This window comes from Ambystoma mexicanum, chromosome 4p (assembly GCF_040938575.1).
Source record: "Ambystoma mexicanum isolate Mex_15411 chromosome 4p, UKY_AmexF1_1, whole genome shotgun sequence".
Classification (NCBI taxonomy): Eukaryota; Metazoa; Chordata; class Amphibia; order Caudata; family Ambystomatidae; genus Ambystoma; species Ambystoma mexicanum.
Genome location: NC_090927.1, coordinates 40,365,292 through 40,390,947, shown reverse-complemented (window position 1 = coordinate 40,390,947; position 25,656 = coordinate 40,365,292). Strand labels below are relative to the sequence as shown.

The window sequence follows — 25,656 nt, the reverse complement described above, 5'->3', positions numbered from 1 at the left end:
AGTGGCTGGGACAAGGACCGTGATCGGTGAGTGGCCCAGTTGCAGATTCAGTGCAGGTTCAGTGATTTTAGCAGGGGAGAGAGGGAGAGAAAGCAGAGGCAAAGAGGAAGGTTTTGAGTTGCTTCCGGAACCGGAGATGGTTCTCCTCAAGTTTCAGGGAGGCAGAAAGGCTGTTCCAGAGGGAGGCCCCTGCTGCGGAGAGAGATCTACCCCCAACTCGTTGCTTGGAGAAACGGCTGACCCTGAGGAAGTTGGAGGTGGATGAGCGAAGAGCTCGAGAAGGAAGATATTTAGGAAGAGAGACTTGAAGGTATTTTGGCCCAAGGCCCCAGAAGGCCTTGTGGACAATGCAGAGGGTTTTGAACTTAATCCTCGCAGCCACTGGAAACCAGTGTAGTGATTTCAGTCCTGGAGAGATACGGTCCCTGGGCATCAGGCCAAGGACAAGTCTCGCAGTCCTGTTCTGGATGAGTTGCAAAGGGCGGAGAGAAAAGGCAGGCAGATTTAGATAGAGGCTGTTACAGTAGGCCAGCTTCGAGAGAACCAGGGCTCTAGAGACAGTGAGCTTCTGGGGGAAGGAGAGGAAAGGAAGGATACCTCTGAGGAGGTGGAGCTGGTAGTGTGACTTCTGTCAGGAGAGAAAGAGAGTGTGGAGTCGAAGATGACCCTGAGGTTTTTTGCCGTGCAGGTAGGAGCAGGAAGAGGGCCAAGGGAGGCCGGCCAGAGAGCTGCAGGGAAGGAGGGAGTGGGTGTGCCAATGAGTAGAATCTCAGTCTTACTGGCATTAAGGTAGTTGGCGGCACACCATTCATGGATAGCAGAAAGACAGTCCGAGATGAGGGAAGGGGAAGAGGAGGCCGAGGGTAGCCTGAAAACGAGCTGGGTATCATCCGCGTAGCACTGAAAGTTGTGACAGAGAGCGGTGATGCGGTGGGAAAGAAGTGCCAGCTACTGGTTGAACTGCCAGGGGGAGAGGTTAGATCCCTGGGGGACACCACAGGTAGAGAAAAAGATGTCAGATAGGAAGGACCCCATTTGGACCTGGGAGGGTCGATTGGAGAGGAAGGAGGTCAGCCACGTCAGAGCCTGACCAGTGATTCCCAGGTTATCACGGAAACGGTTGAGCAGGATGGTGTGGTTGACAGTGTCAAAGGCCGAAGAGAGATCGAGCAAAATGAGAACACAAGGGGTGTTAGAGTCAAGGTTTTAGAGCAGGTCCTCACGGATGTTCAGGAGAGCAGGTTCCGTGCTTCTGACAGCTATGAGGCCAGACTGATGGTCATGAAGACTACCTACAGATTCAGCATGGAGATTAAGCTGGGAGATGGCCAATTTCTCCAGGAGCTTGCCAGGAAGGGAGTGATAGAGATTGGGTGAAGGGGGTGCACAAGGGAGTGCTTGAGGGGGGATGTGAAGACTCCAGAGGCGAAGGAGTGATTGCAGAAGTCAGCCAGGGCAGGCACCAAGGAGTCGATGTGGTCCTTGATAGTTTTGGAGGAACAGGGGTGGACCTGTTTTGACGAGACTTTCATAGATCGGACTTGTCTCGAAACCTCGTCAGCAGAAAAAAGGAGAAAGGCATAGAAGGAGGGAGGAGGGGTGGCTGCAGAAGGGCCAGAGGAAGAGCAGGGAATAGAGGGGGGGTGATGGGAGGAGACTGATGACAGGATGTCCTGAGTTTTTGAAATGAAGTGAGAGGCCAGTGCCGTGCAGAGGGCCTGGGAGGGGACAGGAGAGGTAGAGACTGCAGCAGAGTTGGCCAGCTCCTTGCAGATTTTAAAGAGTTTGGCCGAATTGTTAGATGTCGCAGAGATGCAGGCTTGGATAAGGGCTCTCTTCTTGGTGAGAACGGAGAGCCGGTATTGCCTTTGGAGCAGGCGGCAGGCCAGTTTGTCAGAGGATGAACATGAAGCACGCCATTTCCTCTCTGCCACCCTGCACTTGTGTTTAAGGGTGACGAGATCCGAGTCATACCAGGAGTTACATTTGGCTTTGGGCTTCAGGCGGATTCTCATGACAGGTGCAAGGATATTAAGAGTATCAGATATAGCAGAGTGGAGAGTGGAGAGGGCTTTGTCAGGGTGGGAGTGAGCCGAAGGGGGGGTGGGGGGGCCAGAAGGTGGTAGCGAAAGCCTCAACTGATATGCGCTTCATGGGTTGGATGACCGCGAAGGTGGGTGGCAGTGATGAGGGTGGCTTTGCCTGTGGGGTAGGGAAGGTGAGGTGGGAGGATAGGAGAAAGTGATCACTCCAGGAGAGAGGAGTGGAGGGGACAGAGAGGGGAAGGTCAGAAAAGATCAGAGCATCAAGAGTGTGCCCTGCAGAATGGGTCGGCCCAGACGGGAGAATAGAGAGTGAGAGTCGCAGAGGTCGCGAAAGAGTCCAGAAGGGGGACAGGAGGCATCAAGGTGGATGTTGAAGTCTCCAAGAAAGAGGAGTTGAGTGGTTGAGGACAGGAGTGAGGAGAAGAGGTCCGCCTACTCGAAGAGGAAGGAGGAAATTTGACCAGGTGGCCGATAGATAGTAGCCACGGTAAGGGAATGGCTAGGAGAGAGAGAGAGAGTCGGCAGACAAGGCATTCAAAGGAGGAGTAGGTCTGCGTAGGAGTGACAGTGGCAGGAATCCACTCGGGGAAGATAAGGGCCACACCCCCCTTGCACGGTTGGGCCTGGGCACGGAGAGGATCTTGTAACCGTCAGGTAGGAGTGTGTCAAAGCTGGTGACAGAGCTGGCTGTGAACCATGTCTCAGTGAGACCGAGGATGTCAAGGTCCAATTCCTCAAGAAGGCGACAGATATCAGAGGAATGTTTGACGGCAGAGCGAGAGTTGAGTGTGGCAATGTGGAGAAGGTTGCCATCCTTGAAGGACTTCCGGGGAGGGGTACAGATCAGAGGTACGCCCTGTGGAGGTGAAGAAGGAGCCTGTGAGAGGGCAGTGTGAGAGGGTGGAGGCAAGGTAGCTGAGGACAGAGAAGAGGGGACAGCAGGAGAGGAAAGGAAGTTGATGAGGCGCGGGAAGCATCTATCAAAGAGGTGGAGGTTGGCCTGAGGGCCTTGGACCAAGACGGTCCCATTAGCGTAGACATTAATGATGGCCTTAGAGGAGCGGAAGGTGGCCAAGAGGACATCCCAACGGGTGCCACCATTAATGGGAGAAGAGGAGAAGGGAGAGAGCACAGAGACCATATGAAGGGTCCACAGGTCAGGGGAAGGCACGAAAAAGAGGATGTCAGTAAGAGTTTCCTTGGAGGAGGCACTAGTGTAGGTGTCAGCGATAGGGAGGCCTGGGTTGGAGACCAGGATGTCCTTTTTAAACTTTTTCCTACCAGATTTAGTGAGGAGAGCAGGATAGTCAATGGAGAAGCAGTTAGAGAAGATAGGCGAGATAGAGAGCACCATGGAATAAGGAGGGAGTGGGGGGCGGAGTCAGACGAGAGCGAGCGGACAGGAATGAGCGGCAAGCCCTAGTTTATCACAATTTCAGAGCAACAGTAACACAGTAATGCGTATTAGGTACCCAGTGTAGAGGCCACCTAAGTTTGACAGTCCTGCGAGGGGAGAAAAAAGCCCTAGTTTACCACAAATTGCGGAACACAGTGAGTGTAGATACCATGCGAATGAAGTGAACAGGTGTAGGTTGGTGGGCTGGGCGAGCAGGTGGAGCTAACCAGATAGAACACGGAACGGCACCTGGCATCCCCTGCGGACACCTGCAGACACACTGGGAGCCGCAGCCATAGGAGCCGCCCTTTGCCTAAGGGGCCCTTAGCCGATGGGGCTGCCGGGCAGGGGGCTTCCCCAGGGGGGGTAAAATTTAAAGGCAGGAGGAGAGGAAGGGGAGGAGGGGGTGTGCGCAAACGGTGAGGCGGGAAGGGAGAGGGGAGAGGAGGACCAGGAAGTGAGGTGGAGGGAGGGGGCAGGGGGCAGCACAACGCGCACGGAGCACGAAAACAACAACAGTGGATTTCATTAATGGGAAAAACTCACTGTAAGCCCAACGGGGCCTGGAAAGGGCAGCCTCATGGCTGGCCGCAAAGGGCTACGGGCGACCGCTCAATCCCGCTCAGCTCAACAAAGAAGCGAGCGTGGAGAGCGGTCATCACGTAGTCCTGGAGGGACCACGAGGAGAACCAATCAGAGGGGGGTAGGCGGGAAGGGAGAGGGGAGAGGAGGACCAGGAAGTGAGGTGGAGGGAGGGGGCAGCACAACACCCACGGAGCACGAAAACAACAACAGTGCCTGATTTAATTAATGGGAAAAACTCACTGTAAGCCCAACGGGGCCTGGAAAGGACAGCCTCACGGCTGGCCGCAAAGGGCTACGGGTGACCGCTCAATCCCGCTCAGCTCAACCTCAAGGTACATGTCCTGAATCTCAGGGGTTGAAGAGGGTGGGGGTGATTCAAAGCATTTTTTTTCTAACAGATTTTGCAGTAATTGCACCTGGCTGGAGCCATTGGTTGGGGTGTGGTACCTGGCTTATTGATGGTGGAGATTAGAGATGGTCCGTGTTAGGGCAAATTCTTATAATATGTACTATTTCCCTTCACCTTAGGGACTCGCAGCAACTTTGGTGGATTTTTGAGGATTTTATTTTTTTACCTGGAAAGAGTGCGAGCCTTTTTTCCTCACTCTTTCATGTATTTTGATGTGTTTTATACACTTGTGTTCTCTGATTATGGAGTTTTAGATAACTCCATGGGCATCATCTTTTCATGTGTTACACAGCACCCTCAGTGCAGTGATACAGGGATGTCTTTTAGACTTCCCAAAGGTTTAAATACCTTCTCTGGGATAAACTAATGTTTCCCAGAGAATGTAGAGTGAAATTGACTTTACTAGTCTTTCCAAATTCCGAGACCCAGCACACACCATCTTACCATGGAGTGCTGGAGGGGTTACATAGTGTCCCCTGTGTCTAAATACACATGTAGCAGTCAAATGCTACCCTTTCCTATTGAAAAGGCTGGTGGTAGTGGTTTTACAATGAACTACCATGATTTTTACCAACCGCGAAAACGGGTAGCTAAAAATCACGGGAGTCATGTTTTACAAGATGGCGCCTTAAGCCCCTTTGTTTAAACAGGTCCCTGTCTTATTTTTTCACAGTTTCTTTTTGGAAAGGTCCTTCTAGTGTTTGTCTCTGGGCGCAAAACCAGGTTTGGTCCCTTTGTTCGTATGCTTTTGGCGTGCTTCTGGACTGAAGACTGCCTCTGGCGTCTGAGTGTCTGGGGTGTGCAGGAAGTGAGGGAGGTGCCCGAAACTCCCTGTGCTTAGTCTGCTAGGAGACTCAAATGCACTCTGGCGTGATTGGCTGGCTGACTGTCCGGCAAGGACAGCCACCCTGCTGGGTGAGTGACAGCTAGGCTGGAATGAAAGGGAGACAACTATTAAAAAAGTGAGTCTCTTGGACTGGAGAGCAGAGTCGACCACTGGAACGAAAGAACCGAAGAAGAGCTGGAAGAGGACGGCTGCTGCAACTCCTGGACCGTTGATTTGCCCGGTGAAGCCCTGCTGCAGGTCCGAAATGCCAAGTTAATCTCGAAAGAGAAGCCCCTTCAAGGACGACCTTTGAGTTGGTGGGACCAATCAACTCATAAGCCACCTGGATACCATTCTCGGAGCTGGTTAGGAATAACCAGGGAGAGGGACACCAGCTTGTGTGCTTGAATCTACAGCTACTGAAACTGAAGTAACTCCATCTTGTTTGCTTTTTCCGACGATCCCATGCAGTGCAGGAGTCCTCCAACGTCCTCCCTCTTGTCACCACGACTGAGGCAACAGTGAGATGTGCAGGAACTGCCAGGAACCACCGACTTCAGCTGCAAGTGTTTCTTCATACTAAGGTACTGTGCCAACCCGATTGAGAGAACGCCACTCTGAGGGTGAAAGTTTGTGAAACTTTCCCAATTTACAGGCTGAATCAGCTTGTGACCCGACATATGATTCTTTTTCGCCTAAATTACTTTGGAGAACTTTTGCAAAGACTTTACCGTTTGATACCAGAACTGCTCCACTAGCCCGTTGACTTTGGCCTGGCCTATTGACTTGAATTGAGCTCTTCTGGTGAACTGAAACTATTTGCACTGTTTAACAAGCATATGTGAACTATTCTACTTACCTTGCCCCTTTTGCTCACTTCTAAGTAACTGAACTGCCATTTGGCTCCTATTTCAGGGGAGCTCTAACTGTCTTTAAATCTTAGAGTTTTGTGTTCAAGTGTATTGGTATATAATAATTAAGTTACCTCCTTCTAGTGAAATGTTTTCTAAATGATTGTGTAATCAATGAATAAGTGTTTTTACCAAGACAACTTGAGTATAAGTGTCTACTTGAACCACTGTGATTGAAAGACCTCTGTGTAACCTCTTGTACTGCTCACATTCACTCTTGAGATAAGCCTGGCTGCTCAGCTCGCTACCAAAAACTGTGTGGTACAGACTTATACCAAAGGTTGGTTTGGCTAACACCTGTAGCCCTAATTGTGTGTGGCGGTCCCAGAGGGTACTGCATGCAATTCTGCCTGTCGGTCAGTTAAGTAGAGCCACTGGGAGCCATTAATGGGCTGATTGGGGCTTTCAGTGTAGAGTATGTGGGATCTCTTTCTACTTTCTCCTGGGTGCAGGATGGACACAGCGTACATATTCCTGCACTTAAATTACCCATCTTGGGCCAAGAAAACTGCAGCTGAGGTCATTGTTACCTCGGACCCCTCTGTGTATGGCGAGCTTTGAATCGCACAAGAAAGACAGAACTTGACGTTGCACATCAGCTTCGGAAGCTATAGACAATTGTTAAGAAACCAAAAATTACCAGCCATGTGTTTTCCAGGGACTAGTAAGGGGTCCGTCCAGGCTGCATTCACTGCTTTGTGATGCTGTACTCGTAGAATGGGAATCACAGCAGCTAGAATATGTTTATGGGTGAGAGGAAGTAACACAGGATTTCTTTCCTCTGGTTCATGTAGAGAATGAGGCAAGGCATCCACTTTTCTGTTTTGAGTTCCTGGAAGAAAGGTGATAGTACTGCAGTGAACAGTCACACCCACAAGGCTTGTCTACTGTTTCTGCATTGTTGAGTATGAAAGTTTGAAGATTGCAGTGATCTCTGCAGACCTCCAATCTAAGGATTCCCACTTCAAGTTTTTTTTTTTTTTTTTTTTGTTTTGCAACAAAATGCCACCCATGGCTTGGCCCAAGGTATCAGTTTCCAGAACAAAGGGTAGGGGATTGTCCGGGGTGCTACGCCAGAGTCGTAATAAAGGCCTATTTGAGAGATTGGAAGGCCGCCCTTTCTATTTCAGCCCACTGGAATCTTCGTCCGGTGCTCAGAAGATGGGTCAGATCTTGTGATAGCCATGCAGAGTCTGCTATAAAGCCACAGTAATAATTTGCAAAGCCGAGAAACGCTGAACAGATTTCAAATCATGGAGGGCATTTCCAGTTTATGATGGCTTGTACCTGTAAATCCATTTCAATACCCTTAGGACTGAGTATGTACCCCAGGAAGTCCATAAAAGCGACATCAAACATGCATTTCTCCAGTTTGGCCTATAAATTGTTTCCTGAGGCGCTCCGGGACTTCTTGAACATGACACACGTATGACTCATAGGGCGGCAACACAGGGATATCATCCAGGTAAACCCACATAAAGCATTGCAACTCTGCCAGAGCAGTTGTATTCGTAATGCCCAAAAGGCATTTAGAAGGCAGTTTTCCAATCGTGTCCCGGTCTAATTCAGACTAAATGATAGGCACCACAGAGTTCCAGGTGGGAATATATCTTGACTTCCCTTGAGGACTCCAGCATGTCTTTTATCAAGGAACATGGGTATATCCTCGAGTGTCGTTGCATTCAATAACCTGGAATCAATGCAAGGCTGAAGGGTTCCCTCTTTCATGTACAGGAAAAATAGGTGATCCCAAGTGAGACTCTGAAGGAGTTATATACGCATGGTTAATATTTGTATTTTATTATTTTTTAAAGCGGAGACCAACTTCGAGAGCAGTGGGTGCTGTACAGACTAAGGGCCTCATTACGAGTTTGGAGGCAGCCATGCCCTCAATAAGGGCATGGCTGCCTCCAAACTCGGGTCCGTGGTCCCTGAATGGGGAAATACCGGGCCATTCCGACTTTGGAGGGCCCCGTATTTCCCCATTCAGGGAACCCATACCCGGACCATCCCCATTCCCATTTGAGCCCCCACAGGGCTCAATGGGAATGGGGAGCATGCTAACAACGGGCCCGTTAATGACAGGCCCGTTGTTAGCATGCTGGGCCCCTCGCGGGACCCACAAGGGGACCTCGTAATAGGGCGGAATGGGTTTAACGGCGCTGGTACCTTTACTGGTGCCGTTAAACCCATTCCGCCAGGGTCGTAATGAGGCCCTAAGGATAGCTAGCATTTGGGCTGGTATCTTTTACCAATAGTGCAGTACTGTGAGGTGCGCTCTGTGAGTTGGTTTGTGGAGAGCCTCTAGTTCATCCCATAGTTCTTGCAATGCTTCATTTTGGGCTCCGTAGGATTAGTTGCGCGTCAAAATCTGTAAAGCGGCCCACTCCCCTTTGTAAGGAAGGCATGGTATCAAAGCAAGACAGACACAAGTGCTCACAGTTCAAGGGTATTTATTATTCTGTAAAACGGGTGAGATAAACACCTAAGCTAAACCTAACTCTAAGATGGGAGCAAGCTACGACCATCAAATAATAATACGGTCCTAGTGGAGTCTAGTCAAATAATTAGGGCCTATACTAAAAATAAACTATTGCCAATCCTTACCGCTATGTTAGAAAAGTGTGTGGGATAATGTTCACAAGAAAAGGAAGAAGTGTTGGCCGGGGTCTCCCTTCCCAACGTTTTTAGCACGGGACAAGGTGGGATTCTCGAGCACGGCACACTCCTGGGCTTCTCCAGCACGAGGTTACAGTTCCTTTTCCAGTATCAGGGCTTCTGTGCTGAAGTCTCTTCTCATGCAAAGTCTCTTGCTTCAGAGGGCCTGATACGCCAAAATAACAAAAATAAAAGTACCTTCTGGTAATCATTACATGGGGTGAATACCGGTCACCCTTGGACCCCCCTCAGCCGGGCTCTGATCTTCTCTTAATCATCAGCCTCCCTCAATCAGGTTCAGACCAACCACTCACTGTGGACATCCCTCAGTCGAGTTCACACTTGTCATCACAGTGTTCATAAGTGTCTTTACACTATGCAGGATTCACTTCCCCCAGTCAGGCTTTCTTTTAAGCCCCCAGTCAGACTTCACATAGTTCTATCATCGCTATGATTTAGCAGGCATCACTCGGTCAGGTTCACATTTGCCCCAGTATCACAGTTCCTTTGTTTTAGTTTTTCTTTTCCCCTACAATAATCAAAAGTCTTAATGTCTTTTTAAACAGTAGCACAATGTTCAGATTAGGCCCCCCTCGTCCGCGTTCAGACTTTCAGAAGGGAGATCACGTCTCGCCGGGTCACTCTGTTAGCCTACGGCATGCACTGGCTTCCTATCCTCACAGTTTGTACGGCTTTCCCCTCGGTCGGGCGCCAACGCTAGTTCACAACAACAAAACCTCTTCTTTAGTGTGTCAAGGACTTCGATTATACAAAGGATTTGACTTGACCCTTGTATGACCACCTTAACACCTTATACCGGCCTTCCTTAAGGCCTCTTGGCACTTGTAGTTTCCTTTACTCGCAATGTTCAACACAGTCTTCGTTCAGGAGAGGGGCACCAGCTAGAGACCTTCGACTGAGCGCCCATGTGGCGCTGGACCACTCTGACTCTGGTACCCAGTTTGTTCATCAACAACCTTTTGTTTAACTTATCTTCTTACTGTTGCTACTGCAACCTCGAGCCTAACACAAGCCGGTCAACTATCAGTTGCCTCCGACTCACCGGCTATGTTGGACTTGCTTTGTCCCTTTATGCCGCTGGAGTCAAGGATGGAACGTTGATGGCCACCCGCCTCCACGCCCTGGCAATTAGTGCGGGAGCGTGCCATGTACCGCTGACATCTGTTGCACCACCTGCCAGCTGCGATTCCCGGTCTTGCGTATCTTTCATCAGAGGCTTTGTGGGTCTGGGTTGAAAAGGACAACGGCAACTCACTCCTTGACGTCCTTTCTGTTCTCACCACCTTTCTCCTCCGTTTGAACTGCCGTCCTGGAATGGCTGCTTCGTTGTGCGTTTGGCCTTGCACAGAGTGTGCTTGTGTGCTCCGCCTGTTATCCATATGGGTAGTCAGGTGTGTGTAGTTGTCGGTAATTGTCTGACCCTTCTGTTGGGTCATGTTGGGAAAATGGCTTGAGTAAGTTTGTTGTCTTTCACATTGTGAGAACGTGTTTGTGTCGGAAAGGGGGGAGGGTAGAGTTTCTAAGTATCCTACTGGTCAGGATGGTGAAAAGGTGTCAAAAGGAAGGGGGTACCGCGTCTCACCCTTAGGTGGCCCACTTCCACTTCCCGAGGATCCCTCAGGTGATCCTCCCTTAGTAGTCCACCCCCAGGAACTGGATCCAATAGCGATGGCCGTGTCCCGGCCACCTGGATGACAGATCCCTGGGCACTAGTAAGTGAGACACCTTCAGGTTTCTCACACCTTGTACCAGATACATGGGTCTTCTGATGGACCAGAGTAGCGTTCTAGGCCTAGAGTCTAGTCTGCTCTTGTGGAAGGACCGTGTGTGGGGGGATCCCTCTCTCCCTTCGACCCAGCACTGAATGACTCACTCCTGTTAGTTTGAAGATCCTTCTCCCAGTACCACAAAAGAAAGATCTCTTGCGTATTAGCATGATATTGGAACAGTGATAGACCCTGATCAAGGGTAGCCAGAAAGAAGGGAGACAGAATTGAAGGACAGAGACTACCAGAAGATAGCATATGGATATTTGTTTTCATTCGGCCCCGGAGCCCGGCATTAGATTATTGCGGTGAGTTTGTTATTATCATGCATGTTATTGATAACGACGGCATCGGGTAGGTGTGTCTATCTACAGTGTTCACTTGCCCACATAGTTCAATATCTGGTAACTTCAGCCTTGTTGACCGTCCTTTGCCCCCCTCTGTAAGTCTGTCTATAGTTTTCATGACAGTGCATTTAGTGACAGCACTGTCCTGGTGCGTCTGTTTACTAAGTATATACCTGAAAACAAAGGTATATATTAGTTTATCAATGTTTTTTCTTTTTCCTCTTGATTGTTAAATGTGTGTCCTTGTGTTTTGTTTTTTGCGTTTTATATTGAAGCGGCCCTATTTTCTTTTTCTATGATGATTCTGATATTCTACATGTATTTTTTTTAATGTATCGCTTATGTTTAGAATAAGGAATATGTTCTGGGGATGTCCCTGAGGAAAGACTAGTACAAATCTGAAATGCATTTGGCACAGAATTATCTGATCGCCTCCTTTTCATTGTACAAACAACTCGTTTGGAATTCGACCAATTGAGAACTTGATGGGGAAAGGTGTACTGCGATATATATTTTCTGATCAGTTGCTTGATTTTTCAGGTGAAAGTTAAAGTACCAGTTGCAGTTTTGCAAGGGATAAGGTGGCACCACAGGGTTATGTTTCCTTGTCTTGGTTTTAACATTATATAGGCCACCTGATTGCAAAGGTGGATAATGCTGCCTTGCCCTAATACCTATTTGTAATTGTTAGTAGATCTTGAGTTTGAGTAAATCAAGGTTGTGCCCACCCCTCCTTGTGTTTTCACTACCAAAAACTAGTCCCAAGGAGGGAAATGGAAGATGGTGGAGGAATTATTAGGAAGAGAAGAAATTGGGCTGGGAAGAGGCAAGGAGGTCCCTGGGCAAAACTGGCACAAGGCAGCAGGAAGCTAAAAACACCAACTCTTAGTGTCACCTTGCAGACTGAAAGCAATGGTCACACAAATGCCTGTGAAACTCCTGTGGGTTTTATGGTGAATCACATGAGAGTTAGCCTCCTAGCTGGACTGACTCCTGCCCTGGGCAAAGCACATGCATGGAACTGTGCTGCTGATTATACCCCCACGTATGTGCAGTTTGGAAACCATGGAGACCCCCAAGCTTAAGAATGCTGCGTATGTGGCAACAAGACTGAACCCACACCCAAGCACCAGTGGGGCGAATGCTGCAAGAGCGAGTGATGCCTCAGGTAAGGCAGCCTTCTGACACCCAGTATATCCTCCATCTATTGATTTCTCAGAATCATTTTATCATGTGTATCGGGTAAAATACTGGCCTTAATTACAGCACCAGTTCAGGGGCGTCTAGATACTAAAGGGGGGGGGGGTGGAGCTTGTGCACAATAGTCAGATGACCAGTGACCTAAAGCAGGGTTGCATCCTGGCCACTTCCATTACTTCCACCCAAAAATGTAGGCACAAAAATCTTTAGTGGTTGCGATGCACAAATGTTTTTTACACTGCCAATAAGCTTGCAAAGAATGCTTATTTCTCATCAGAAATGTGTTCCCAATTAATGACCCAAGACCAATATCAATATAACCCTTTTATATTGAGTTTTACACATAAGTACAATAGACTGTGTAATTGGTATTGGAATGAGGAAAAAGTAGCAATAACCAAGCTCTAGAATAATGTGGGTAAATCATGAGCCTGAAATAATAAACACCTCCCTGATTATGAACGGTCTGTGGACGTTTGATGAAATGTACTGTAGCCACTTGACTGAAATGCATAGAGGACACACTTTAGAGATGATCCCTTGGCTTGGGGAACGTCTCCTGCATGGAATATCTTTATTCAGAGTTTGGTATTAATATATGGGTTGCCAGGTAGAACAAGAGCACTCTTATTTGGATACAAGACATTGGGGAAGCCCAGTATATTTCTGAAATTACTGAAAGAGGAGCTGTGGGGATCCAGTTAAGACGGGTACTGGGAGATCGTATTAAAATTCCAAACATTGAAAGTATTTTTAGAGTATGTAATGAAAAGGGAAGGGTGGGGTCACTAAGGCATCTGCACCTCTTTAGTACTCTGCACAAAGACTGAATAAAATGCAGAGGAGATTTGTAGAGAAATATGATCGGAAAAATGCAATATTCGAAGGGATTGTGTCCTCCGACGTATTCCTTATCTTAGATAGAAATCCTTCAGCTTTGCTGGCCTCGGAAAATTTTTTCGCCAGAGGGCGCTGCGCGTCGATGATCGCCGAGTCGATGACCCTCGACGGCCTCCGTGCCGACGTCGACGTCATCCTGCCTATAAAGGCCGCGCGCAGCGTCCGTTGCTCAGTTCCGTTTTTCCGCGCTTCGTTGTGCCTCGGAACACCGTTGCTCAGTTCTCGTCAAGATAACGTATATAATAACTACTATTTACCTCGATATCGATGGCATCCTCCTCCGACCCGACGACCCCTCGGTCCGGTTTCAAGAAGTGCCGAGACTGCGGGAAGAAAATGTCGTTGACGGACCCTCACAGGGTCTGTTTGTGGTGTCTGGGAATCACGCACCAGAGTTCGGAGTGTGAGGAATGCCTTTCCATGACGGCGAAAGCCTTGAAGGAGCGTAGGGGGAAGCTCGAGAGAGGTAGGTCAACTTTAACTTCCTCGAAAGCTTCTTCGGTAGAGTCGAGACGTTCGTCTCCTCACCATAAAAAACACTCTCGATCTAGATCACGAAGTGGCTCCCACCACTCGTCGACATCGAGACACTCGAAAAAGAGACGTAGGAGATCCCCTTCGTCATCTTCGTCGAGTTCTCCTGAGAGAGTTCATTGCCCCACAAAACGCAGCTCGCAAGCTGAGTGGGAGGAATTCAGGAAAAAGATGCTAAGCGTCTTCGAGAAAGCGGCCTCGTCCCCCTCGAAGACAGCTGAGGGTGATACCCCGGGTAAAAAACCCAAAAAATCTAAACGCCGCGAGTCGCAGTACCCGGCGGAAAAGTCAACCCGAAAGCGCCTCGAGCCATCGGGAGATAAAGCATCATCGACGCCATCGTCGAAAACTCCTTCGAAACAGAGGTCGGCGCCATCGACGCCGTTGTCGAAGGATTCATCGGCGCATCAGTCGATCGAGTCGACGCCGACGTCGACGCCGATATCGACGCCGGTGAAGGAAAGAACCACGGCTACTCCACAGCCAACGGTTAGACAAAAGACCTCCGACTCGACGCCGAGAACGTCGACGTCGTTCTCGAGCAGGACTCCGATCCTTTCGAGTTCTTCGAGGCCTAGTACACATTTCTCGACGCTTTTCACGGCGCCTTCGAGTACTTTCACGTCGGTGTCGACGACATCGACGTTTTCAAGGCCTGTGATGATGGCTCCTTCTGCATTGGAAATGGGGTTTATACCATTCCAAAAACCAATGTATCCCCCTTTAACCTCGATTTTTGAGGAAAGGGAGGATTCAGACCAAGATATTGATTTACAGAGGACCACATCACCAGAGCCAGAGACTTTCGCCTCTGAGGAAGGAAGATTAAAAAATCTTCAGGATGCACTTCAGGAAGCTAGTGGCTTGGACACTTCTCCTGAAGCAGAATTTATCAAACCAGACCCAGGAGAACATGCGGAGACTCCATATAGAGCTCTGATGTCTAGAATCATAGAATTTATGGGTTGGTCTGCACCTTCTCCTGCCTTTCAGCAGGATGACCTCACTGACATACTGGACAAGGGCCCACAGGAGGATCCTGTGGTTCCATTTCACTCTGCTCTACAGAGAAGGATTTTGACAAACTGGGAAACGCCAGAAATTATCCCGGCAGTAAATAAAAAACTGTCAACAAAATACAGGGTGGCTAGTTCTGACCCTGAATATTTGTCAAAACACCCTACTCCTGAGAGCTTGGTTGTACAGGCTGCAACCTCATCAGGCAGCACATCTGCATACCCCACTGCTCCGCAGGATAGGGATGACAAAAAGTATGATGCCATGGCTAAGAAGGTTTTTTCTGCCTGTAGCATGGCGTTAAAGTCTATTAACGCGACCTGTACGCTCGCTAGGTTCAGCCACACCCTTTGGGAGTGCGCTTCATCAGCGGCTGACTGCCTCCAAGAAGGAGAGGAAAGGGACGCATTTTTAAACATCATCAGGGATGGTAAAGATGCGATGTGCGAGACCCTACAAACTGGCCTAGATTCTGCTGACAGTATCAGCAGGGCCATGGCGGCAAGTACCACAATCCGCAGGCATGCGTGGTTGAGGAAGTCTGGTTTTGCCTCTGACGTGCAGACCAGGCTTTTGAATATGCCCTTTGACGGTTCTACCCTCTTTGGAAAGAAGGCGGATGACAGTTTGGAGAAACTGCAAACGTCCAAGGCAGCAGCCAAGTCATTGGGAGCTGCTATCCGTCAGAATACCTTTCGTCCTTCGGGATCATCGTGGAGAGGACGGTCCTTTCGTTACTATTCCTCATATGGAAGGGGCAGGGGACGACCGGCTCAAAGAGGCCAAGGAAGATTTACCCGTGGTGGACGGGGTAGGGGAAAGAAAGCCGCACCCGCAGGAGCAGGAGCCACTTTACCTTCGGCAACTGCATCAGCCGCTTCAAAACCACTCTGAGGTCTCCCCTCACAGAACACCAGTAGGGGGCAGGTTAACTCACCATCTGACGGAATGGCAGGCTATTACGTCAGATGCTTGGGCTCTGGAGACAGTGGCCCAAGGTTACTGCCTGCCCTTCCTACATATCCCTCAGAGTCATCCACCGGGGAACAACCCTTTGAAGCTTCCAGATCCGCTCCTCTTGCAGGAGGTTTTAGACCTGCTAGAGAAAGGTGCCATAGAACTGGTACCTGTAGCGGAAAGGAACAAGGGTTGGTACTCCCCCTACTTCATAATACCGAAGAAGGACGGAGGACTGAGACCCATCTTAGACTTACGGGAATTGAACAAATTCCTCCGAAAGGACAAGTTCAAGATGGTGACTCTCTCTCAGATCCTTCAGGCCCTCCAGCTTCAGGACTGGTTGGTATCTCTAGACCTCCAGGACGCTTATTTCCATGTGCCGATCCATCCCAGGCACAGGAGATACCTGAGGTTCGCAATTGGCAGCTCTCATTATCAATTTCGAGTTCTGCCATTTGGGCTAACCTCCGCCCCGAGGGTCTTTACCAAGCTAATGTCGGTTGTGGCTGCAAGTCTAAGGAGGGAAGGGATTCATGTCTACCCTTACCTAGACGATTGGTTGATCAGAGCTGTATCTTCGGAACAGGCTCAGAGACAACTAGATTATGTTTGCCACTTCCTTCACAAGCTGGGCTTCTCCCTCAATTTAAAGAAGTCACAGATGATACCATCACAGAGACTCCAATTCATTGGAGCAGTCCTGGACACTTCCCTGGGAAAAGCCTTGCCACCAGAGGTGAGGGCTCGAGATATTCTGCAGATGGTCATCAGATTTCAGAATGCCCAATATCTCCCAGCCTACGACTTTCTGAGGTTGCTAGGCCTCATGGCATCCTGCATATTCCTCGTGCCGGAGGCTCGCCTGAGAATGAGATCCCTCCAGTGGGCACTGAGAACTCAGTGGTCACAGTTCTCAGGAAGGATGACAGATCTCCTTCGGATCCCGGTCAAAGTAGCCCGAGACCTTCAGTGGTGGGCCTGTCGGGAGAACATCCTGAAAGGAGAAATGTTTTGGCAACCATGGCCGGAGATAACAGTAGTCACGGATGCCTCACTCACGGGGTGGGGAGCTCACGCCAACGACTTGACCATCAGCGGTCGTTGGTCTCCATCGGAGTCCAGACTACATATCAACCTGTTGGAGCTGAGAGCCATCAGACTAGCGCTGAAGGCTTTTCTGCCGTCTGTACGGGGAAGAAACGTCCTAATAATGACGGACAATACAGTGGCCATGCACTACCTCAACAAAAGAGGAGGCGTAGGCTCACTACCACTGTGCAGAGAGGCGATGCAGCTCTGGTTTTGGGCAATTCAGGAAGGAATCTCTCTATCGGCAATTCACCTAGCCGGAGAGAAGAACTTGACAGCGGACGCTCTGAGCAGGCAGAGCACAGTCTCTCACGAGTGGGAGATAGCTCAGGAAGTCCTTCAAGAGATCTTCGCCCTTTGGGGAACCCCTCAAGTGGATCTGTTCGCCACCAGTATCAACAGGAAGTGCGACAGATTTTGCTCAAGGGAATTTCCCCCGAGAGGAGCTCTAGGAGATGCGTTCGTAGTGGACTGGGAGTTCCCACTTCTGTACGCGTTCCCTCCGGTCCCTGTCATTCCTCAAATGATCAGGAGGTTGAGAAGGTTTCGGAAGACCATGATCCTAATTGCCCCGGATTGGGCCAGGAGAACGTGGTACCCGGACCTTCTAGACATGTCCATCTGCCCTCCAATTCGACTGCCATACAGAGAGGATCTTCTCTCGCAGAAGGAAGGTCAGGTTCTCCATCCAGCCATCAAGACCCTCAACCTTCACGCTTGGTGTCTGAAAGGTTGAGGTACAAGGATTGGGACCTTCCGGATGATGTTATGGAGGTGTTGCTTTCGGCCAGAAGGCCGGCAACTAAAACTCTATACCGCTGCCGTTGGAACAAATTTTGCAGCTGGTGCAGAGAAAAGAATATTGAACCCTTTTCTTGTGGTACACCTATGGTGTTGTCATTCTTACTTTACCTGGCTAATTCAGGCCTACAGGTTGGCACAATTAAGGGCTATCTCGCAGCGCTATCAATCTTTAAGCGCACTGCAGAGGAGCCTTCATACTTCAAAATTCCATTGGTAATACAATACCTAAAAGGATTAACTAATGTTTATCCCCCGAAACCTTTTCAAGTTCCCTTATGGGATTTAAACCTAATTTTAAACTTCCTAAAGGGTGCCCCTTTTGAACCACTACACTCTTGTTCATTGAAGCTTCTCACCCTCAAAACTGTTTTGCTAATAGCATTGACATCTGCTAGAAGGGTTAGCGAGTTGCAAGCCTTATCGTGTAAACCTCCACATACAATCTTTTACAAGGACAAAGTTGTTCTTCAGGTGAAGCCTAACTTCCTCCCGAAGGTAGTCTCGGAGTTTCACATCACTCAGAAGATTATATTACCTTCTTTCTACCCTCCTCCTCATCCGGGGAAGGAGGAAGAGAGACTGCACAGGCTGGACCCTAAGCGAGCCTTGAGCTTCTATATCAGCAGATTGGCTAAGATCAGACAAGCAGACCAACTCTTTGTAGGTTATGCAGGACATAAGTTGGGCCTTCCAATAACAAAACAAACCATCTCCAGATGGATTATTTTAGCCATTCTGGAGTGCTACAAATTGGCAGGAAAGGAGCCTCCTCAAAATCTAAGGGCTCATTCTACCAGGGGTATCGCAACATCCTCAGCCCTTCAAAGAGGGGTGCCAATTCGAGATATATGTGCGGCTGCCACATGGTCGTCCGCACATACATTTACCAAATTCTATAGCCTGGATTCCTCCTCTAGTCAAGAAACTAGATTCGGCAAGGCTGTGTTACACTCTGTCCATTCTGGAAGGGTAACATAACTTTTATTACTCCCGCCTCCAGTCACAATACCACTGCTATGGGAGTCTATCTAAGATAAGGAATACGTCGGAGGACACAATCCCTTCGAAGAACTAGTTACTCTTACCTTGTAACGTTCTTTCGATGGGATGTTCCTCCGACGTATTCCTTATCGACCCTCCCATCCATCCCCGCAGTATGACTTCCTGTGGGTTTGCAGCCTATGCTCCTTCAAGGTGATTAGTCTAATCCAAAAATATTACTGGGGACTACAAAACGGAACTGAGCAACGGACGCTGCGCGCGGCCTTTATAGGCAGGATGACGTCGACGTCGGCACGGAGGCCGTCGAGGGTCATCGACTCGGCGATCATCGACGCGCAGCGCCCTCTGGCGAAAAAATTTTCCGAGGCCAGCAAAGCTGAAGGATTTCTATCTAAGATAAGGAATACGTCGGAGGAACATCCCATCGAAAGAACGTTACAAGGTAAGAGTAACTAGTTCTTCTGGCTTGGAGCTTTAACGGGAAAGGAGGTCTCCTTAATTTTGGCTATGTTACGACTTTGGTTTAGAATTTGAAGCCTTAAAGACATGTGAAATATTTCTAAGCCAATGAAACACTATTTCAAAAATAAATAAACTGTGCATGTCTAATATTTCTTTTTTCATTGTTTAGAAAGATAATGTGTCAATTTTCTTTTACAGTTTTCTAAAGCCTGCATAGAAAATGCAAAGGCTAAAGATGTAAAATGCCCGAAGAATGGGTTTATCTGTAACAAAAGGGAGGATATTGGATATCTCATGGAATGGACGTTTCTAGAAGGCCAATCTGGTCAAGAACTGGAAGTGGAGGAAACTACGCATTATTAAAAGGATTTCTATTATCACACACATTGCATATTCAGAGTGTCAAGGTAAACAGGAGAAGGAAATGCTTCTGAAAAATAAAACAAAATGCATGGATGAGCAGGAGGCCTGAAAACAAGGCTGAATTGGAATTACTATTTAATTCTAAATTCATAGCATGTTTATTCACAAAAGAATGCAAATAGCTGAAAACCATATCAGTGCATTGAATTCGAGAACACTACATACCAAGGCTGGATCCAATAACCCTAACACACATGTTCTTTTCCCAATCAGCATACTAACAACATAAGACATTAAAGCAGTAAGATTCTCTGAGAACACCCAAATGGGGAGATGTTGTCAAAAATTCCACCTGCATGGACACACAGAGGTGAAGAATCGAAGCTCCTAAAAAGAGCTTTCCTTTGTACAATGCAATTATAACCAGGAGCGCACTGAGGGATGAATATAGAGCATTCTATACAAATGGCTGACCCTGTAATGTGGTTAACGTTGCTGTGGCATTCTTGCTAAACACAATCCAAGCTGGAGAAATGAAACCCCCAGAGAATCCTTGCCAGGACAATGAATGCCATGAAAGCTTCAGTCTGAAAACCCATCCTGCTCAAAATGAGAAAACCCACGGAGGAGAATATCCTAATCAGTACACAGAATGCCATAACCGTTTCAGCCAGAAAACATATCCAACTCTACATGAGAAGATGCGTACAGGAGTAAAACCTTATCAGTGCATTCATTGTCAGAAAAGCTTCAGTTGGAAAAGCAAGTTAACTGCCTATGAGAGAAGCCACACAGGAGCCAAACCTTATCAGTGCTCTGAATGTCAGAAATGTTTCAGCGACAAAAGCAACCTAACTACCCATGAGAGAAGCCACACAGGAGCCAAACCTTATCAATGCTCTGAATGTCAAAAATGTTTCAGTCAGAAAAGCAGCCTAACTACCCATGAGAGAAGCCACACAGGAGCCAAACCGTATCGGTGCTCTGTATGTCAGAAATGCTTCAGTGAGAAAAGCAGCCTAAATACCCATGAGAGAAGCCATACAGGAGACAAACCTTATCAGTGCTCTGAATGTGAAAAATGTTTCAGTCAGAAAAGCAGCCCAACTACCCATGAGAGAAACCACACAGGATCCATACCATATCGGTGGACTGAATGTCAGAAATGCTTCAATGAGAAAAGCAGCCTAAAAACCCATGAGAGAAGCCACACAGGAGCCAAACCTTATCAGTGCTCTGAATGTCAAAAATATTTCAGTCAGAAAAGCAGCCTAACTACCCATGAGAGAAGCCACACAGGAGCCAAACCGTATCGGTGCTCTGAATGTCAGAAATGCTTCAGTGTGAAAAGCAGCCTAACTAAACATGAGAGAAGCCACACAGGAGCCAAACCTTATCAGTGCTCTAAATGTCAGAAATGCTTCAGTGAGAAGAGCAGCCTAACTAAACATGAGAGAAGCCACACAGGAGCCAAACCTTATCGGTGCTCTGAATGTCAGAAATGCTTCAGTCACAAATGCAACCTAACCACCCATGAGAGAAGCCACACAGGAGCCAAACCTTATCAGTGCTCTGAATGTCAGAAATGCTTCAGTGTGAAAAGCAGCCTAACTAATCATGAGAGAAGCCACACAGGAGCCAAACCTTATCAGTGCTCTGAATGTCAGAAATGCTTCAGTGTGAAAAGCAGCCTAACCATCCATGAGAGAAGCCACACAGGAGCCAAACCGTATCAGTGCTCTGAATGTCAGAAATGCTTCAGTGTGAAAAGCAGCCTAACCATCCATGAGAGAAGCCACACAGGAGCCAAACCTTATCAATGCTCTGAATGTCAGAAATGCTTCAGTCAGAAATACAACCTAACTACCCATGAGAGAAGCCACACAGGAGTAAAACCTTATCAATGCTCTGAATGTCAGAAATGCTTCAGTGTGAAAAGCAGACTAACTACCCACGAGAGAAGCCACACAGGAGCCAAACCGTATCAATGCTCTGAATGTCATAAATGCTTCATTGAGAAAAGCAAGCTAACTAAACATGAGAGAAGCCACACAGGAGCCAAACCTTATCAGTGCTCTGAATGCCAGAATTGCTTCAGTGAGAAAAGCAGCCTAACAAGACATGAGAGAAGCCACACAGGAGCCAAACCTTATTGGTGCTCTGAATGTCAGAAATGCTTCAGTCAGAAAAGCAAGCTAACTATACATGAGAGAAGCCACACAGGAGCCAAACCTTATCAGTGCTCTGAATGTCAGAAATGCTTCAGTGTGAAAAGCAACCTAACTACCCATGAGAGAAGCCACACAGGAGCCAAACCTTATCAGTGCTCTGAATGTCAGAAATGCTTCAGTCAAAAAAGCAGCCTAACCACCCATAAGAGAAGCCACACAGGAGAAACCTCCCCTGCGGTGAATGACAGAAGATCTTCAGCCAAGAAATCTAAACTAACTTAATACAAAAAACCCATGCATCAAAAGAACCATACTACAGCGCTGAATGTCTGAAAAAAATCGGCCCTTAATAATCTTTTATTCTCTCTGTGACATACTACAGAGGACAATACCCTGCAGAGAAGCCCCCTGCATGTCTGGGAAGCCCCCTGCATGTCTGGGAAGCCCCCTTCATGTCTGGGAAGCCCCCTGCGTGTCTGGGAAGCCCCCTGCATGTCTGGGAAGCCCCCTGCATGTCTGGGAAGCCCCCTGCATGTCTGGGAAGCCCCCTGCATGTCTGGGAAGCACCCTGCGTGTCTGAGAAGTATCTTCCAGAAATGAAGCAGCTAATCATGTGCATCCAAACAGGAGTAGAACCTTCAGTGCTTTGAATATCAGGAAAGCCTGAGTCAGAAAGGCAACCAAAATCGAGATGGGAGAAAATACACAAAGGACACAAAGCTGGTCAGTTCACTGCATGTCTGAAATGCTTTAGTTACAAAATCAGTTTAAGGCCACATGAGAAATCCCTTTCTGTGTAACGGATGTCAGAAAATATGATGCAAGTCTAATTCAGAGGCCTGCAACCTTTTGGATTTTATTTATTATGCACCAAAAACCATACAGGTAATAGGGGGTGCTAAAAAGATTCAAGACCGCACATTACGCACAAGACAACCTATGATAACAGACCAGCAATTTAGTTAATTCAAATAAGTGTTTTGGATCTCCAGATGTTTTGGAGTACAACATCCATCAGCTCTATTGAGCATAGTCGGTGGTAAGAGTTTATGGGAGTTGCTGTTCAAAACACCTAGAAGGCTGCAGGTTGCAGGTCGCTGGTCTAATTCAATCTGAAAGAGCCCACATGGGAGAAAACGGTTTGACTTCCAGGCCAGACAAGTGTCTGTCATGAATTCACTTTTACACAACATCACAGAAACAAGCCTGCATTTCATAAATGCCATATTGAGAAAAGTCCATTCGCTTTGCTTGAGACCCTACGTGTGATATTCAAGACAGAAGAGTGCACGAGGAGAGAAGAGATGATGAAATATCAGGAAAGGCTCACAAACTGCAATCAGAATGCAGACGTTGGTTCAGGGCAGAAAGAAGATGGACATCCAGTTCCTCCCTGATAACGCAGCTGTTGAATGGTAATCATTAAGATCAAAATGTTGATCTTGCTCTTCCCCAAGTAAGCGGACTATGAAGAAACCCCCACCCATGCAGTCCATCCTGCGGAAACTTTAAACACTGATGCCTTTGACCAGTAACTGTTACTATGAGGCGAACCCCACATGCAGTCCGTCCTGCAGAACCTTCAAACACTGATGCTTTGGCTCATGGAACTGGAATGCGGTTTTTAATATGAAACGGTTGCGGAACCGTGAGGAGGTGGGCCCGCTTGATTAAAACTAAATTCTACATTATTCCGTAGTCCGTACCTCTTTTCATTGGCGACTAGGTTCACAGAGGGCCTGCCACATGCTCCATGTCACCAAAGGTCCTGGGCGAGCAGTACGAGCGAGCAGCAGACGGCTGTGCGGTAAGGCGCTTCTAAACAAATAGCCTGAGGCTCGCCGGAGATCCAGAGAGGGAACAGCTGTGACCGCTGTTCCCACGCAAGCCACTCCGCCCCTCACCCTGGGTGTTGAAGCGGCCAACGGGGCTCATCACAGGTCCAGGCTAGGGACAGCTGTGTTGCTGTTCCTGTGCAAGCCGCTCTGCTCTTCCCCTGAGCGTTGATGCGGCCAACGTTAGATGGCAACATTTCCCCGTCTTGCCCCGCCCACTTGTTTGGCCTCAAGTGATGCAGGGTGCTGTAGTGAAGAGCAGGAACTTGGTTCCTCAGCTGCAGTATTGATTGTGATAGAGCGACAACCCCAATTGTGAACCATATACCATAATGACTGTGGTAGAGCGACAAGCATAAGTTGGCTCTTCAATTACTGTATATTATGGAATAGAGTGGCAAGCACATTTGTTTGATCAGCTTACCCAGTACTAGGAGGCAGTGAGCTTTTCCTGGGCGGGCTTGGCATTCCCTAGTTTTTTAAATTACCTCTTCATACTTGCAGCATCTAACTGCACTGTGTATATCGTATAGGCTAGCGGAGTGCATGTACACAGCTTCAACCCAAATTGGCACAGTAGAATAGACTTGAAACTTATAATTGTGTTTAAAAAAAAATGTGTTGGTCTCCGAAAGACCAATCTGCTGCTTTCATTATATCTTGAAGTGGAACCCCTGCTATGAAAGCTCTAGACGCCATTCCTCCCCTAGCCGAATGCGCTCCAAACTGAGACAAGTCTATCCCTGCCCAATGCATAATTTCGCGGACCAATCTAGCAATTGTCGCTGATGCTACTGCGTGATAAGGCTTTCTACACACTATTAGTAGCTGCGTCATACCCTGCGGCCTCAACTGCGCTGTGGCGGTCTGGTAATCTTTGATACACTGGGTTACACATAACTTTTTATTTTCTGCAAAGTATGGGTATGAGATAACTCGAGAGTCTGTTTTCGTTCGTTTAGCTATCGTAAAAGCGACTCCTTCCGGGTAGGATATTTTTCTGTCACTCTCTAGTGCTTTGACATCGGATACTCTTCGGCAAGCGTGAAGGCACAGTAGCATCGCTAGCTTGCCTGATAATTGTGACCGGGAAAGCTCCCCGTTATCTGGCCATCTCATGAAAAGTTGGAATACTTCTCTAACATCCCCTAACTTTGTATATTTCGGCTCTGGCGGTTTTCTCAATTTCATGCCCCTTAGAAGTCGTAGTACTGTGGGCTGCTCGCCGACCGCGGTCCCTTCAACTTGGTTATGACCTGCAGATATCGCTGATCTAAGCACTCCTATTGTTCTGAAGGCACTGCCTGCTTGAAATTTCATTCCTAGGAAGTTTGAAATTTGTACTACAGGGGCAGAAACGGGATCAAAACTGTGTTCTGAGCACCATTGGACCCAACCATTCCATGCAGCGTTATAGCTCCTGTTGGTGGAAGGCGCCCAGGAATCTCTGATGCAGTCAGCAGCGAGCTGCGAAATGCGTGGCAACTCCCACTTTCTCCTGAAACCTTGAAAGCCATCAGTCGCAAAATGCCCACTGTTATCAGTGGGTGCACCTGACCGGCTGGGCCGAGCGGGAGGTCCGGCTGATGAGACACTGTCCTCGAAAATCCGTAGAAAGTTCCATCGCTACTGGAAACCAAAGCTGAGATTTCCAGATGGGGAGCACTAATACTAGGCTTGCCCTCTCCCTGCAAACCTTCGCTAGTGTCCTTGTTATCATGAGAAATGGAGGGAAGGCATAGTGCATCGCTCCGTGCCATGACTGGAGAAAGGCGTCCGTGGCAGCTGCACGTTGGTCTATCCTCCAACTGAAATACATCTGTGTCTGTGCGTTCAGTCTGGACGCAAACGGATCTATGTGAAAGGGACCCCAGAGATCTTGTAATCTCTTGAACACTCTTGGGTGTAGTTTCCAATCGCTGGAGTCTACCAGATAACGAGAGTTCCTATCTGCCACTTCGTTGAGAGTCCCCGGCAGGTATTCTGCTGTGACTGCAGTGTGATTCTCTAGGTAATAATGCCAGAAGTCTTTTGCTAATTCTGCTAGCATCTTTGATCTTGCCCCCTCTAGTTTGTTGATGTATCGAACTGCTTAGATGTTGTCCATCCTGAGCAGCACGCAACATTTCACCTTGTCCTTCGTAAAGGCGCGGACTGCAAAAGAACATGCTAATAGCTCTAGACAGTTTATGTGGGGCTGGAGTTCCTGCTCTGACCACTTTCCTCCTGTCTCCATGTTCTCACACCGGGCTCCCCACCCGGATCTGCTTGCATCTGATTCTACTACGATGGTCGGGGAGTCCCCAAAGATTGCTCGGCCATTCCAGGCTTCCATGTTGTGAAGCCACCAGTGTA

The 25,656-nt window shown here is 48.2% G+C and overlaps 1 protein-coding gene across 1 annotated transcript in view; it reads left to right on the top strand.

Annotated features, from left to right (window-relative positions):
* The window catches only part of LOC138452729 (uncharacterized), a 381,209-nt gene extending 358,052 nt beyond the window's left edge, over positions 1-23,157 (top strand). The window contains 1 exon segment of the mRNA XM_069605077.1: positions 19,772-23,157. Within this exon segment, the coding sequence (XP_069461178.1) occupies positions 19,772-21,748 (1,977 nt within the window). The 3' untranslated portion in view covers positions 21,749-23,157.
* Positions 23,158-25,656: the final 2,499 nt, after the last annotated feature.